The sequence below is a fragment of the Bos taurus genome, chromosome 1 (assembly GCF_002263795.3).
Source record: "Bos taurus isolate L1 Dominette 01449 registration number 42190680 breed Hereford chromosome 1, ARS-UCD2.0, whole genome shotgun sequence".
In the NCBI taxonomy this organism is placed as follows: domain Eukaryota; kingdom Metazoa; phylum Chordata; class Mammalia; order Artiodactyla; family Bovidae; genus Bos; species Bos taurus.
This window is the reverse complement of record NC_037328.1, coordinates 64,637,910-64,655,496: the sequence shown is the minus strand read 5'-3', so window position 1 is coordinate 64,655,496 and position 17,587 is coordinate 64,637,910. Positions and strand designations below refer to the sequence as shown.

The 17,587-nt window shown below is 41.5% G+C and overlaps 2 protein-coding genes across 6 annotated transcripts in view; one reads left to right on the top strand and one right to left on the bottom strand.

Moving 5' to 3' along the window:
- Nucleotides 1-14,181, top strand: part of GSK3B (glycogen synthase kinase 3 beta) — a 220,582-nt gene extending 206,401 nt beyond the window's left edge. For 2 of the 4 annotated variants that reach the window (XM_024992902.2, XM_059887275.1), the window contains one exon: nt 8,601-14,181. In XM_024992902.2, the coding sequence (XP_024848670.1) occupies nt 8,601-8,665 (65 nt within the window). In that variant the 3' untranslated portion in view covers nt 8,666-14,181. 4 annotated transcript variants of the gene reach the window in all.
- Nucleotides 14,182-16,022: 1,841 nt separating this feature from the next.
- Nucleotides 16,023-17,587, bottom strand: part of NR1I2 (nuclear receptor subfamily 1 group I member 2) — a 32,861-nt gene continuing 31,296 nt past the window's right edge. Inside the window, 1 exon segment of one of the 2 annotated variants that reach the window (NM_001103226.1) lies at nt 16,023-16,975. In NM_001103226.1, coding sequence (NP_001096696.1) covers nt 16,831-16,975 — 145 coding nt within the window. In that variant the 3' untranslated portion in view covers nt 16,023-16,830. 2 annotated transcript variants of the gene reach the window in all.

The window sequence follows — 17,587 nt, the reverse complement described above, 5'->3', positions numbered from 1 at the left end:
ATGGACTGGCTGGATCTCCTTGCAGTCCAAGGGACTCTCAAGAGTCTTCTCCAACACCACAGTTCAAAAGCATCAATTCTTCGGCCCTCAGCTTTCTTCACAGTCCAACTCTCACATCCATACATGACTATTGGAAAAACTGTAGCCTCGACTAGACAGACCTTTGTTGACAAAGTAATGTCTGCTTTTTAATATGCTATCTAGGTTGGTCATAACTTTCCTTCCAAGGATAAGTGTGTTTTAACTTCATGGCTGCAATCACCATCTTCAGTGATTTTGGAGCCCCAAAAAATAAAGTCTGACACTGTTTCCACTGTTTCCCCATCTATTTGCCATGAAGTGGTGGGACCAGATGCCATGATTTTCGTTTTCTGAATGTTGAGCTTTAAGCCAACTTTTTCAGTCTCCTCTTTCACTTTCATCAAGAGGCTTAGGACTTTAGGGTGTAAACAGTACACACAACATAGCCCAAGGCTCCAAAACTTTATCTTTTAGAGGAGTTGAGCTGTCATGAGACAGTTCTAAATTATAAAACTAGGATGGCTCATGAATAGAAATGCACAAAATGGGCTTAGGAGAGCATAATAAAGAAACTAAGTAAAGTATACTTAAAATTCCCAAGTATATTTTACACATAAAGCACAAAAAAGGATTTGATATATCTGAAATATGCTTTCACTGATATGCCAATAATGATTTTATAGCTTTTGAGAACCTGAAAACATGTTTAGAGTAAATAAGGAATTATGTTTTATTTTTATTTAATTTCAGTTAAATTTAAATAACCAAATGTAGCTCGCAGTCATCCTATTTGAGAGTACAGATAGAACATTTCCATTATTGCTGTTGGGCCAGACAGTTAACACTTGTATCAGTTAGGTTTAACTTTTATAGACCTATAGTTCTGGAATACTGAACCTTTGGAACCCCGGCTCCCTTGTTTATTCTCTGTCCTTTTCCACCTGACCTGTTCCCTTATTTTCTGCTTTTCTATTTAAACCTTTTGGCCCCAGTTTATAAATTTGGGACCTTCCCTTCACTCTCCTTCCCCTCCCCATTTTACACATTTGATCAGACACATTTGGAGGGAGAATGGACAGGACTTGGTGATGCATTGGCAGGGGTGTAAGAGTAAAGGATCACAGTGAGAACTTTTGGTTTGCCACCTAAGCAACCAGATGGTGCAGTTTCCTCAGTATTGAGACAGCTACCCATCTAATCAACTTGTCATTTTTACCTCTAAGGTCATACAGAATAAAATGGGTCTCGATACATGTACAAACTCCCTTTGCCATACCCAGTACCAGAGCCATAGAACCATAGACTCTTCTCAGGATTAGGGGTAAAACAAATGAACAACTGGTGCAATCTTCATGTCTTAAACAGCTTATTAGGAGCATACCGAATTTTGTAGAGGTACTTGCTCAGTAGTGCTCTCATTGGCTTGTGAAAATGTATGCATTAGTTATCTACTGCCGTGTATCAAGATACCCCCAAATTTAGCAGCTTAACAGTAAACATTTATTATCTCACACAGCTTTTGTGCAGCCTAGCTGTGAAATTCTGGGTGAGGGTTTCTCATGAGGTTGTAGCCAAAATGTCGACCAGGACTGCAGGCATCTGAAGGATTGTTGCCTGGGGTTGGAAGCTTTACTTCCAGGATGGCTCATTCCTGTGGGGAGTGAATCTGTACTGGCATTTGCAGAAGGCCCAGCCCGTCATTGTGTGAACCTCTCTGTAGCACTATACAAGTGTCTCATGTTGTGGCAGCTGGCTTCCCCTAGACCAAGTGATCCAAGGAGGAGAAGGTGGAGGCCACAGTGTCTTTTATGTCCAGACTTTTGGAAGTCACACACCATTATTTCTGTGATATCCTGTGTGTTACATAGGCTGGCTCTACTTATTAGAGGAAGGGATTACATGAGTAAATGGCAACCCACTCCAGTGTTCTTGCCTGGAGAATCCCAGGGACGGGGAAGCCTGGTGGGCTGCCGTCTATGGGGTCTCACAGAGTCGGACACGACTGAAGCGACTTAGCAGCAGCATAGACATCAAGAGGTGCATGCCTCATTGAGGCCATCTTGGAGGATGGCTACCACAGTGTAAAAAGAATGATCTTACCCCTTCTTCCCCCAAAGCTGACTTTCTCTCCTTTCTCCCTCAAATCCATCCTTGGTTTGTTGGTTTATGGTGTATCAGAGGGCTGGTCGTGAGCATTGGTTTCTAGGAATGTTGGAAATCAGTAAATAATCTTCCCTAGAGGCTTAGACAGTAAAGTGTCTGCCTACAATGTGGGAGATCCAGGTTTGATCCCTGGGTCGGAAAGATTCCCTGGAGAAGGAAATGGCAACCCACTCCAGTACTCTTGCCCAGAAAAATCCCATGGACAGAGAAGCCTAGTAGGCAACAGTCCATGGTGTCGCAAAGAGTCAGACACAGCTGAGTGACTTCACTTCTAGTTGTTTACAAAACACCTTTATCTCTGTGTATCCTATTCAAACTATTTGAAAATTAGATAATAAAATAACCATACTGGTAATTTTTATTATTATAAATTCATGGATCTCTTTTAATGTAATAACCCTTTGGTTAATAGAAGTAGACTCTCTAAATCATATTTGATTATGTAGGGGTTAGGTCTGAATAAAAGCCCTCTCTTCTCCCTTTGATAGGAAGTCTTTTCTGCTTGTCTCCTACAGCCCTTAGTGGTAATCATTCTGTTCCTCTGTTCCCTCTGTGCCCCACTCTCCCAGTTTTTACCTCTGTAACCTTGGGCAAATTATCTCATTTCTTTGTGCATTCATTTTTCCCGTTTTCAAAGTGAGTGCAATAATTGTGCCTATTTCTTACAGTGTGGGCTGAATGACATGTTTGCAACATACTTGGTATGATATCTGGCACATTGGTAAGCACCCAGATGTCAGCAGCTGCTACCACTGATGCTGTGGTGATAGTGGTGGTTATTGCAGTCACATAAATTACACATTTGTGTATTTCTAGATGTCTCTTTTATCTTTCCATTTATTGGACAATTACTAAGCACTTCTTAGGCCTTATTACATAGATGGTGGTATATCACTATTTTACATATGGGGAAATCGTGGGTAGAGAGGTTAAATAACTTGTTCCATAATCACACAGCTATTAAGTTGTACAATGGAGTTTCAAACTCAGTAAATATTTTGTGGAAAAAACATTTGTGAAATTGGATTTGACTTAAGATAAACAATCTTAGCCTTTTTTTAAATCATAATGCCAGATTGCATCACTTTTATCAGCACATATGTAAAGGGAAGGGAATGAAGAATCAAGATGAGCTTTGTTGCTTTTAAAGAGGAGTTGTTTAGACATAGAGAACAGACTTTCGGTTGCCATGGTGGAAGAGGGGAGGGGAGGGAAGGACTGGGAGTTTGGGATTAGCACATGTAAATTCTTTCATAGGACAGATAAACAAGAGGGTCCTCCTGCACAGCACAGGAAACTATATTCAGTATCCTGTGATTAAACATAGTGGAAAAGAATATTTTTAAAAAAGAATATTAAAAAATAGTTAATATTTAAAAGTTTGAGAAGAAAAGTTATAGAAATTTCAATAAATATCTAAGTCTGGTGACCGTTTATCAGAATTTTAAATTAATGAACATTTAAATTATAGAGGAGAAGGCAATGGCACCCCACTCCAGTACTCTTGCTTAGAAAATCCCATGGATGGAGGAGCCTGTTAGGCTGCAATCCATGGGGTCGCTAAGAGTCGGACACGACTGAGCGACTTCACTTTCACTTTTCACTTTCACTTTTCACTTTCATGCATTGGAGAAGGAAATGGCAGCCCACTCCAGTGTTCTTGCCTGGAGAATCCCAGGGACAGGGGAGCCTGGTGGGCTGCCGTCTATGGGGTCGCACAGAGTCGGACCGACTGAAGTGACTTAGCATAGCATAGCATAGCATAAATTATAGAGGGTCCATGTTAATTCAGATTCAACTCTGTAAACAAATATACAGAATTGACAGTGGGATCAAAATAAGCGTATACCAAGAAGAACTTTAAAAACATAGCTTTGCTAATTCAATAAACCAGCTACTGTTGAGTTTATGGAAGTTCACATCTTTTTGTTTGTTTTGCTTTTCTCCTCCCTGTGTTTGTTTTATATCCCTCTGAAAAATAGAGAACTCTATTCTTTTTCTCAGCAAAGACTTTTATAACCTGGTTTTAAGTAGAGCTCATTGCATTGGGCAAAGGTTTTGGGGTTATTTTTTGGTTTTGTTCTTGATTCAGTGCTGTGACTTTAGATATCAGGAATAATTTAGTCAAAGTAATTAGCTGTTAAAATTTTACTCATCAAGTGATTTGGAAATGATTCAAAGAAAAATAAGAGATCATTAAATTACAAACCTGAGGAATATGAATGTCTTTTAAATTTTTATCATTCAGAAGGTGATTTTATTTCTGATTATATGTCCACTTAAAAGGTTTGTGCTTTTTATTATAATCATGTCAGCAGGTCTTTGGATTTATCCAAGGAAGAGGAGACTAGTTTTGGGAATGTCATAAAGTCATAGGTAATAGCCAATGCAAGGTCATTGGCAGATTAGTAGCTAAATAGGATATTGCCGAAGAGTAATAATGGGCTGGCTGGAAATGTGGATGAGTCCTGGTGAGTGTTGGCCGATAGTTAATGACCAGCATGGCCAGGGATGTGACGATGCTGATATGTGTGCTGATAAATTCCTGATGACTGGTGGATCTCGAAGACCTGAGGAAGACCATAATATAACAGTTTCACCTGTCATCCTCACATGTTAAAAAAGAGAGAGAAGTTCTATTTGATGATAATCATGCATAGGTTCTGAGTGTCGTCCAGAGCATGAGAGATGCTGCAATGGCAGGGTTTGTGAGGAGCATTATATTCTGACATATGTTTGTGCCTTCCAGGCTTTCTCAGGAGTTTTTAACGCAGCCTGTGCCTAAGTTATGAAAATGAACATTTTTCCTGCAGAAGCCTTATAGGAATCTGTGGCCTGAATAGGAATTGATCTTAGGTTATTGAGACACAGAATTTGAATGATCATTGAGAATAAAACTCCTGATAAACAGGGCATGTACAAGAAAAAATAGGAGTTATGAATAAAGTATTAGGTACAGTTACTAACTGGTTAATGTGAAAGACTGTTTACCTGCCTTTGGAACATAGGTTCTATGTTAAATATCATATATCCTCTCTTGCCACCTGTCCTTGATCCATACAGATAAATTAATGTGATGCCATGCCATGGGCAATGTGGACCTAATGGATGGACCCTCATGTCATAATGCCTGCACTTACTTGCATGAAAATAGAATTAGAAGCTGCATTGAAGGAAATAAAACAAATGAACACAACCATTCATATTAAGAGATAGAAACATTTCTTCCCCAAAGGTTGAATTAAGTATAAGGGCAGATTGTTTAAAGGAATAATCAGATATTTCGGAAGGAAGTATAGTTTTTAAAGAGTAGCCATCAAAATGATAAGCTGAGTATCTAATCCTTAAGAGTTCCAGTATTTTGGTCACCTGATGGGAACAGCTGGCTTACTGAAAAAGTCCCTATTGCTGGGAAAGATTAAGGGCAGGAGAAGAGAGTGTCAGAGGATGAGATGGCTAGATGGTATCACCGATGCAGTGGACATGAACTTGGGCAGACTTTAAGAGATGGTGAGGGACAGGGAGGCCTGGTGTGCTACAGTCCGTGGGGTCGCAGAGTCAGACACGACTGGGCGACTGAACAACAACAGGACTTCCTTAAGCTAGAATTGCTGTGTGTCCTTGGGGTCAGTTTCCTGTTCAGTTAAAAAATTCAAAGTAGAAAGAGTCAAGGACCAAGTGTTGCATTCAGCCATAAAATTTACTCATAGAATACAGGAGAGCTACAGTCTCCAGAGGGAGATAGAACTTCTGAGTCTGTTTTGTTGGTGTCACCAGCCTGGATGGCCAAGAGTGGTGGACTTCTAGGATGGTGGCTCTTGGAAGTTGCCCATCTCCGTCAGGCCACCTCTCTTCTTGATCAGGGCTTAGTGTGAAGTTTTTGAGAGGAAATTTGCCTAGCCATATATCGCAGTCATGTGTGTAAGACAGATGCAACTTGACTTAGCCACTGAAACAGCAGTATGTTGCCTACCCAAGATGGAGAGCCAATCTGCTGCTGCTGCTGCTAAGTCACTTCAGTCGTGTCCGACTCTTTGACTCCATAGACGGCAGCCCACCAGGCTCCCCCGTCCCTGGGATTCTCCAGGCAAGAACACTGGAGTGGGCTGCTATTTCCTTCTCCAGTGCATGAAAGTGAAAAGTGAAAGTGAAGTCACTCAGTCGTGTCCAACTCTTATCGACCCCATGGACTGCAGCCCACCAGGCTCCTCAGTCCATGGGATTTTCCAGGCAAGAGTACTGGAGTGGGGTGCCATTGCCTTCTCTGGGAGAGCCAATCTGGACACAGTTAAATACCTTTTTAAATGTTACTGGAGGCTATGAAATAATTGGAGAAGGAAATGGCAACCCACCAATCTGGACACAGTTAAATACCTTTTTAAGTGTTACTGGAGGCTATGAAATAATAGTGGACCTTAAAAAGTATGTGTGTTGGGGGGCAGGGGTGGAGTAAAGTAAGTAGTAAAGATACATGTATTTCCAGAATATTAGGCAAAGTGAGCTCAAATGCTCTGACGTTTCACTCTGAGATGCTTTATTGAATTGAATAAGGGAATTGGTCCTTCAGTGGCTATTTTTTTTGCTGGTTGTATCTTCCATTTCTGTGAATAATGGAAAAGGACTATACTTAGAAAGCAAGCAGTTGAGTTTGATTTATGCTTAGTGCCTCTGCCTGTCAACACTGACCCATATTGCTTTCATTGCCTCCACTCATTCACCCACTTAAGCAGATGGCATATTATAACACCATTCAGAATTTCTAGCAAGTTTTCCAAGCTGTGCACTGTTCATTTATTTTCAGGTAAGCTGGATTCCAATTGAATATTCATCCTATGCTAATCCCAGCTATGGCAAGAGCTTTGATAGAAATGTTCTCTGGCATAAGTCTGTAGCTTATGCAGAGGCACCATCTTCCCTGCACTGAGACCCATCCAAGGCACATACTTAGATCTATGCAGGAAGAAATTCATATTTCATAGCATTGTTGTTGTTGTTCAGTCAGTCATGTCCGACTCTGCGACCCCATGGACGGCAGCATGCCAAGCTTCCCTGTCCTTCACCATCTCCTGGAGCTATGTCCATCAAGTCAGTGATGGCATCTAACCATCTTCTCTGTCGTCCCCTTCTCCTCTTGCCTTCAATCGCTCCCAGCACAGGGTCTTTTCCAATGAGTCAACACTTCGCTTCAGGTGGCCAAAGTATTGGAGCTTCAGCTTTAGCATCCATCCTTCTAGTGAATGTTCAGGACTGATTCCTTTAGGATGGACTGGTTTGATCTCCTTGCAGTCCAAGAGACTCTCAAGAGTCTTCTGCAACACCACAGTTTAAAAGCATCAATTCTTCAATGCTCAGCCTTCTATATTTCAACTCTCACATCCATACATGACTATTGGAAAAACTATAACCCATAACTTTTACTGGACGTAACTTTGTTGGCAAAGTAACATCTCTGCTTTTTAATATGCTGTCGAGGTTTATCATTTTCTTCCAAGGAGCAAATGTCTTTTAACTTCACGGCTGCAGTCACCGTCCACAGTGATTTTGGAGCCCAAGAAAAGAAAGTCTGTCACTGTTTGCATTGTTTCCCCATCTATTTGCCATGGAGTGATGGGACTGGATACCATGATCTTAATTTTTTTGAATGTTGAGTTTTAAGCCAGCTTTTTCACTCTCATCTTCATCAAGAGGCTTTTTAGTTCCTCTTCACTTTCTGCCATAAGGGTGGTGGTATCTGCATATCTGAGGTTATTGATATTTCTCCCAGCAATCTTGATTCCAGCTTGTGCTTCATCCAGCCCTGCATTTCGTGTGATGTACTCTGCATATAAATTAAATAAGCAGGGTGACAATATACAGCCTTGATTTACTCCTTTCCCAATTTGGAACCAGTCCGTTGTTCCATGTCTGGTTCTAACTGTTGCTTTTTGACCTGCATACAGGTTTCTCAGGAGGCAGGTAAGGTGGTCTGGTATTCCCATCTCTTTAAGTATTTTCCACAAGAGACTGAGCCAGACCTGTCTTTGAGTGTCTGAGCACCCCTTGTGGAGGCACAGGTCAGCAGTGGCCTGCCACAGAGAGAGGGACTCTGGCTACAGCAGACCTGGGAGGCGCAGCATGTGGCATAAATCCTCTTGGAGGAGGTCACCATTAGCTCAACCTTAGACTGCCTAGCAGAGAACCCACAAACTGGAGAACAATTATACCAAAGAAGTTTTTGCACTCCTGCAAAAGTTCTAGGGCCCACAACAGATTTCCCAACCTGAGGATCCAGCAGAGGGACTGAAATATCATAGTATTGGCCATATTTAAAACAACATTCTAGATACAGCTCTCAGTCTGCAGTTGAGGCCACGTTCTTTTCTCTCTGGGGTATTACAGGATTGTTCATGCTCTCTCTTGGGGCTTTCAATTTGCAGATGCTAATGCTGGAGACCGTGGACAGACCAATAATGCCGCTTCTGCATCAGCTTCCGACTCCTGAACAGTCCCGAGCAGCCAGCTACACAGGAACAACCACCAGTTTACTTGAGTGTCACTCAGCAACACTGGTCACGATTGGAAAGAAAATTAAAAAGAGAAAAAAAACCTATTCATTTTAGTGTTCAATTTTTTTTTATTATTATTGTTGTTCTTATTTAACCTTGTAAAATATCTATAAATACAAACCAGTTTCATTGTATTCTCACTTGAGGGAGATCCAGGGGGTGGGAGGGGTTGTGGGGAGGGGGAAAGAGGAGCACTAGAACACACAATCTCTCTCCCACGACAATCTTTTTTTATCAAAAGTCTGCTGTTGTATACTTTAAAAACAGGACTCCTGCCTCATGCCCCTTCCACAAAAGAAGAAGACTTTGTTCTGTGCTGAAGTTTCTTTGAACTTTGTTTTCTTTTAAAGTCAAGTGTAAGACTTGGGTATAGTGCACAGCTTGAAATTGGTTGGGAGCTTAGCAGGTGTAACTCAATGGGGACTTAAATGTCACTTGTAAAATTAATCCATATCCTCGGGTACTTGAAGACTTGCCTTTGGCATGTCAATGGCAGGTGTGGCAGACAAAGGAAATGTGTGTCATTTGTAACCCGGGAGGTCAATAAAGTTTGAATCTATAAGGGGAAAATTCTTAATTGATGTCAAGGTTTTATTTTACTCTTAATCAGTGCTAGTGGTGAAGAAACTTCTGTAGGTAAAGAAACTTCTGAAGCTGTTAGGGGAGAAGCGTGTGTGCTCTTTGTGTGGGTCTTTGTTTGCCTGACCAAAGGTTCTCTATAAAACTTAGTACAGTTTTAATCCAGTGACCTAGGAGAAGACTGAGAAGGGTATTGAGCTGGCCACTCTGGCTGCAGAGGTCAAAAGCTGATGAACCTGGAGGAGAAGGATGGGCCGGGCAGATCTCACCACTGTGAATGAATTTGTCCAGATTTTTTTAATCTAAAGTTGCTTCCCTTGGAAAGATACACTTGAGAGGACATCTTAGTTAAATAATGTGAATTGTAACAGTCTACTGGTTTATTTTTCGTATTTTTTAATTGCAAATTGAGCTTGCAGAAATTGCCACATTCTGCATATAGTTTTAATTTTAACTCCAAATCCAGAATCTGTATTTAATTTCAGCTTTTTTAACCTCAAGCTTTTTAAATTTTATTTATTGATGCATGTGAGATAGGCCATGATGATTTTAGATGGTAGGAATATTAAAAACTACACATCAAAATGATATAAACAGTCACTTGTACCTGCTGACTTTATAGGAAAACTGATTATATAAATGTGTGTATATGTGTTATATACATAGATTCAGTACTGCCTTTTGTTTGGGTTTTTTTTTGTTTTGTTCTGTCTTTCTGTTTTTGTCCACAATATCAAAATTGACTAGTTGAAGCATGAGGATGTTTCCCCCTACACCTAGTTAAGAGTTTTTGTTTTCTTCATATAATCAGTGAACAGTGTAAGACTCAGTCTCTGTTTTTGAAGAAAAAGCAATATTCCTTGGAAAGCAAGGAGAATTGAAGGATTACGTTGGCAGTAAGGGAATAGATTTTCACAGCTGGTTTGTCTTATATTTTTAAGGTTGACATCTATGTGGGCCTTATATACTCTAAAATGAACCTTAGACACCTTGGTGCTTATGGGCCATTACTTGACCTATGAATCTTTAAGGCACAATCAGTTGTACTTTACATTTAAAGATCACTTGAGTGATGGCCGCCTTTCCCGCCTACCTTCCTTCCTTCCCCACACACCTTTCCAAGGTTAGCTGATAACTGTAGGGCTGCAGAGCTGAGCCCCAGACTGTGTGTAACCTTTTACCCTCCTTGTCACCTTCGGTCATGTTAGGAGCTTCGCCCTCCAGGTGATTCGGAAGTGGAGTCTCTTGGCAGCCCTCACGCAGGTTCCGGCACCCTGTCCTGCTTCTTAACCAAGTGTGTGTGACTCTCCAAGAGAGTCGTACTGCCTGCTGACATGACCCAGTACCCAGAGAGGCACCTGTGAGCCATCCTAGTTTTCACTCACTGTCTAGCTAAGCTCTTAAGCCACAGAAGGGTTTCTCCAACCTCTGGTTATATCAGAGTTCGTGAGAAAGGAAACACACTCACTCAAACCAAATCAAACCAATTGCATTTTACTTTTCATAATGAGCTTCTGAGAGCAAATTAAGATTTGAAAGAAGTCTGAATCAAAGTATTTGACAGCATTAATTCTTAAAGGGAATGGCTTTGATAGACCATTTCAGAAAGGGTTTATAAAGAATCTGGATGGCAGGTCTGTGACAGAGAAGTGGACCTACTTTGAGACCAAACTACCCAGCCAAACATGTGGACACAGACAGTACTCTGAACTTGATATACTTGCTGGAGAATGTAAAAATCTGTGCTTCTTTTAGGAAACACTTTCCCCCGTAAATGGGGTAAGAGAAGAGAGAAAAGTCAAGTTTTTCTCTCATTTTAATTGTGTGTGTGTGAGGGCTGAGGTTCGTGATTTTTCTTTCTCAAGGATCATGGTGGGATCACAGAACTCTTTTATACAAGTGGGATCCAGGTCTCTGAATAATGTTTTTTGTAAATAATAATAATAAAAGCTCCTCACCAAATTCAAGCTTGTACATTATATTTTCTTTCAATGTTTTTAAATTTAAGTTCTATTGTTTTGTATGTAAATATGTGGACCCAGGAACTGTTATTAATGAGCAAAAAGTTACTGTTCAGGGCAGTGATTCTGTTTAATAATCAGACAAATTGTAGACGAGCTTTTTAAAGCCATATAGTTTTAACTCTGTACAGTAGGTACCGGCCTGTATTATTGTAACAATAACTCTAGCAATGTATAGTGTATCTATATAGTTTGGAGTGCCTTCGCTTCCATGTGTTTGTTTTTTTGTTTCCGTTTTTCATTTTGCAGATATTAATTGGTCTCGATATCCATGTCTCCCTGTCCCACCCCCTTCCCTTTGAAATAGTGGCTCACTCATAACAGTGTCTTTGCCCCTTCCACAGTTAACCATGCTCAGGAGTGGAAAGAGGAAACCATAATCATTTTCTTAATCTCATTTCATTCAAGCCCTACCTTTGTTTTGGTTCTGAACATCTGTTTCCTCCTCAGTAGCAGTGACCAGTTCCATTTCATCCAGGGACTTAGTGTAGTGCCAGGGAGCCCTCTAGCCGGAGAATATGGAATAGAGTAGATTTTGCTCGTCTCTTCCCCCAAACCCTAACCATGGGTCTTACAGACAGCAGATTCCGGGAGCCTTCTGCCCTCTCTCTCTCTCTCTCCGTTTCATCTACTTCCCTCCCAAATGAGAGAAAAAAGAGAGAGAGAGAATTGGTTTTTGTAAATCGATGTTTCTTAATACTTGTATCAGTTTTGATACACGAGTGGTCTAAAATGCTGTGGTGCAATTACTAGTGGCCGCTGCACGATTGCCGCCCACGCGGTGGGGACTTGTTTTCACAAGGGAACTTTCCTCCCTCCTGTCACCTCTACCCCTGTTCAATGAAATGTCATTTTAATTTATCTTTTTAAAAAATCTGTTTGTTACTGTGTGCCCATCATGAAGGCCTTTTTCGAAAGAAAAAAAAAAAAATCAAAATTACTTGTTTTGCCTCCAAGTACTCCATACAAGATGTCTCAAGTAGAAGAAGAAGAAAAAAAAAAAACTTTACCAAACCAAAGCTTGCTATTTTTGAAATATCATGTGTTCATTCCAGCAAGGCAGAAGACTGCACCTTCTTTCCAGCAACGTGTTGTGTCCTTTTTTTCAAGTCCTCTTAATTTTTAGACACATATTTTTTGTGTTTTAACAAAGCCTGCCTAACCAGTCATCTTGTCTGCACCAATGCAAAGGTTTCTAAGAGGACTATTGTATTCTCTATCCCTGTGGATATAAAGACACTGGCATTTCATTTCTTTTTCCCTTTCCTTTTTAAGGGATTTAACTTTGGAATCTTCCAAAGGAAGTTTGGCCAATGCCAGATCCCCAGGAGCTTGGGGGTTTTTGTTTTAAACCAAAATTGTATCTGATTTCTCATTCATGTTAGTTGATCATCTAATCACAGAGTCAAACACTTTCTCTCTTATATCCCTTATATAGAAAAATAAACTAAGTATGCTTTACAGTAAAATCTGTCTTTTCTGGTAGAAACCTGAGCCACTGAAAATAAGACAACTAGAAGCAGAGTAGAGCCCCAGACTAAGGTCTGTGTTTGAGAGGCTTTGGAAGTAATCTCTGGGGTTTGGATTATTTTCACAAGGGTTATGACGTTTTATTCAAGTTTGTTGCTCCATTTGCACCTCTGCAATAAAAGCAAAATGACAACCAGTACATAAGGGGTTAACTTGACAAAGTAGACTTCCTTGTGTTGATTTTTAAGTTTTTTTTTTCTTACTATATCTGTCTACAGGCAGATACAGATAGATGTATGAAAATGTGCTTGCCTGTAAAATTTGCATTCATAAATGTGTTGCCGATGGATCACTTGGGCCTGTAAACATACCAATTAGCGTGACCACTTCCATCTTAAAATCAAATCTAAAAAACAAAATTTATTATTATATATATATATATATATAAAGGACTGTGGGTTGTATACAAACTATTGCAAACACTTGTGCAAATCTGTCTTGATATAAAGGAAAAGCAAAATCTGTATAACATTATTACTACTTGAATGCCTCTGTGACTGATTTTTTTTTTTCATTTTAAATATAAACTTTTTTGTGAAAAGTATGCTCAATGTTTTTTTTCCCTTTCCCCATTCCCTTGTAAATACATTTCGTTCTATGTGACTTGGTTTGGAAATAGTTAACTGGTACTGTAATTTGCATTAAATAAAAAGTAGGTTAGCCTGGAAATGAAATTAAAATTCACAAGTGTGTGGTCTTTATTTCAGTACCCAACCTTATTTCCTTCACCCTATCTATTTTGCCAATGCATTATGTAGTCACATCACCACTTCATTCCTCCAATTAGAGAAACACGAAGCTGTTAACAAAAGTCAAGATATGAACACTAGTTCTCGTTCTCTTAAATGATCTTATTCCATTGTATAGCCCCAAGAGGTGCAGCTTCCATCTTGGAAACCTTTGGAGTTGATATCGAGGAAGCTATGCAAACATTGCTTTGAATAGAAAGAATACAAGCCTGAAAGGGACAAATTTTTAAAAATGTGTATAAGCTTCTGTCTTTGATTCCTGTGTTCATGGTCTGGTGTAGCTTTTTTTTTTTTTTTTTTAACTTTCATCCCATTAGTAATGGTCTTTGGGAGTATCTGTGAATTATATGAACACCACGAATAGTGGGGCTGTACCTCCCAGGTAAACCAACACATGTTGTGTTTGAGTCTGTTCATTTCCAATACTGGATGATGTATGTAAACATGTTATGTCTCTTAGTGCAAAAAGAAACATTTTTTTAGGGCTGGCTCACTCCGTCAGGCCTAATCTAAAGGCTAGATATAAAGTCATGTGACTGCTGCTTCAATAAAAACAAATTTATATTGGATAAAGTCTGGTCCTCTATTTATTGTTGTGGTGGTCGGCTTGGCTGATATTTATAAAATAAACACCTTTACCAGTTGCAGGGGTTTGGGAGGGGAAGGGTGGCAAGATGTCACTTGTGTAATGGGTTAAGGACTTTGAAGTAGTGATGAACCCGTCCTTTGAGATCATATCTCAGGTGAGCAGTGACCCTGGGTGCCCATTGAGAAGGGCAGTTATGAAAGGGAGCACTCAGGTTGCAGCTCCTCTTTGTAGAGAAGTCTGAAGTGAGCAAAAGCAATGGGGTGTTCACCCCTCTCTCAGGTGCAGGACTATTTCACCCACACTAGCACCTTCAGGTTTAGGAGGGTTGTGGTTATGTTATGGGGAAGACTGAAGCTGTCAGGGAAAATGGTATGATGAAGCCCACGAGTTGTCACAGGCTGTGAAGGAATGGTCCATTAAGCGTATGTTTCTCTTTACATCCTCTTTTCAGAAAAGAGAGGACACAGTGGGCCTTCCCACGAGTTGTTGATACCCAGGCTTTAACTGGATCCTTAAAGTCCAGACCAGGTAGAGATTGGTGGCGGAGTGGCTCTAACTTAACGGAGCCAGAAGGTAAGCAGTAACTTACTTGGGCTTCTCTCCTGAGCTTTGGAGACTGACCCCATCCTCACCTGACTGAGGCAAGACCTAGAAAAAGAATGGGGGTCTCAGGGATGCCTAGAAACTGATGCTAAGTTCTACTGCTCAAGAACTCAGTGAAGGGAGTAACAGGGAAATTCAAACATTTGAGAGTAGGAAAGTTGACTTTGGCTCTTAGCCCTATAAACTGGACATCCACAAAGCTGCTGAAAGGAAGACTCCTGTGTGAGCTCTTCGGTGCACCTAACCTTGAACCTTAACTGCACTTGGACTACACTTAGTTTTTATAATATGTGTAATCCATACATACATATCAATTCAATGTTTGTGAAACGGCCCGGGTGTTTTTAAAATCAATACTGGGAGATGGATGTCTCTACATCCCACCTTAATCACCCTGCTCTTACCTTACCGTAGTCCACACTTAACAACCATTTCAGACTCGAGTGAATAGCACACTCAAAATTATGTCAATGGGAAAGAAGAGATGTATATGGTACAGGAATATGTTTATATTTCTAAATGAGTATAATTAGACACAATTACTGGGGGCAAAATCTGCAATGTGTTTGGAAAGAACTCCTTTTCCCCCAGATTCTTTTCTAAAAAGTAGTGTGTTCTACGTCCCCTTGATGCAGAAGAGGCTGGGGAATCTGGAGGGGTGACAGAGAATATGTTTGTTTGCTTTGATGTATAGTCTCAATGACTTAAGTTCTCCAAGTGTGACCTTCTTGAAAAATGGTAAAAGTGAATATCTGTTCCTTAAAATTCAGTTAACTTGTAGCTTCATTTGCATAAAAATATTAGTCATTTAAAATTACTACACTTTGATATGTAAAGTTTTTATGTGGAATAATTATTTTTATGAACAAGCCAAGTTAAATAATGCATTTTTTATGTTCTCACACCAAAAGTCTTCAGATGTGTAAGGGCAATAGCAAAATATGTATTATAAAAATAGAAATATGTACAAATCTATTTCTCTTTCACCATCCCCACATTTCTTTTTCCCCCAGAAAGGAAGGCCAAAGAAGTTTAAATCTCTAACCAAAAGTTAATTATTTAAGTCCTCTTGCCTTGATTTGACATTAACCATAGGATCATATGTGATAAGCCTGGTTCTTAGGTATGGGATGCCCGTAATTTGTGAAAAATGCAGAAACATTTTTATTCAAAATGGTTATAAAGGAAAGGCTGTCATACTCTTCAGCTTTGAAAACAGATGTGTAAACAGGAACGCATTTATTAACTGCCATCCATATAGCCCCACCATGGAGTCCTCCATGTTCCAGTCTCAGGAGGAACCAGCCCCAGTTCGGTTGTGAAGCTGACCTGCATCAAGTCACATACCCCCATGAAGGCCAGGATCCATGTCTGAGTCAGCGTGTACTCCCCACAGCAGGTAGCTTATTGTCAGTGTGTAATGATGTGTTTCCATGAATGGAGACAGAATGAGGGAAGAATACACAGAAGAGGTTATGACAAGCTTGTGACCCTCGGTGCAGGCCTTCTGGCCTCTCTCTAAAGGACTCCCTCAACTCTAATGCACCTGCATTAGCACACACAGGCCTGGAACTCACAGAGCAACCTGGGACTGGAGGTTGTGGGTTGGGAATGGCTGGCAAGTGGGAAAGGAGGGGTAGCAGATGAAGCAGTGAAAAAAACCAAGCAGCTAATAAACTTGGGTGTGGGCACAGACCCTCAGATGCCCCAGCCCCAGGTGTCCTATCCCCTCTCCCACCATGACACTAGATGCCCAGACCCAGGGCCTCTTCTAAGGGGAGAGGGGTGCCTTGCCTCTCTAAGGGCCTGACCTAGGGGCCAGCACAGTCTCCATGTAAGGCACTTGGGCTTGGCTCTCCACAGACCTAGGTGGGTGCTGAGGAATGCTAGCCCGCCATCATCACGGCTGTCTCTCTGAGACCCCTGGGGAGGCAGGACCTGTTGGGCACTGTCAGCGTCCATCTGTCCAGCCCCAGGAATGGTGGCTTCGGCTCCGAGGGCCCCGGCTCTGGCTTCCCTGAGGCAGCCAGTCAGCCATTTGTGGTGCTGAAGAGCTCCTGCATGAGTGGGGTGGCGAAGGGGTGAACGTCGTGGATGCGCAGTAGCTGCTGGGTGTGCTCGGCGCTGAGGCTGCGGAGCTCGGTGAGTATGGCCATGATCTTCAGGAACAAGAACCTGCCGGCCAGTCAGAGGAACAGTTGGCGGAACAGCCCGCCCTGCCCCCACCCACCAAAGCTGGAGCCCCTCTGAAACTGCACACCTTTGAGGGTTTTCATCTCAGGACCTCTTAGGTAAGCCAAGAGACAAGGCTCGGCTGAATTCCTTAAGCTTCCACAGCAGTCTGTGGACAAGGGGGCAGAGCAGCCTGGCACCCTTGAGGTGTGGACCACTCTCCCCACCCACATCTCCTCCTCTGGGCTTCAGTCTCCGCACACAGGGACATCGTGGGGAAACCAGGCATTCCAGACACGGCATGAACAGGTCAGTTTGGGGGGATCATCACTGCCATAGCTAATGAATGGGCGTCAGGACCAAGGGGAGAAGCTGTGGAGGCAGAGGCTGCAGGAAGCAATCCCTCCCTGGATCTAGCCTGGGATCCAGTGTCTGAGACACACCTCATGCCTCAGGTTCCCCACGATGCCTCCTGGCTCCATACAGGGGAGGATTGAGCAAAGCAAGACACCCAGCATCCCATGAAGCCAAGCTCAAAAGCCAGCTGCAGCAGGCCAAGTAAGGACCCGAAGTTTTACATTCGCACAAGCACACCCAGCACTGGCCTTCCCTGGT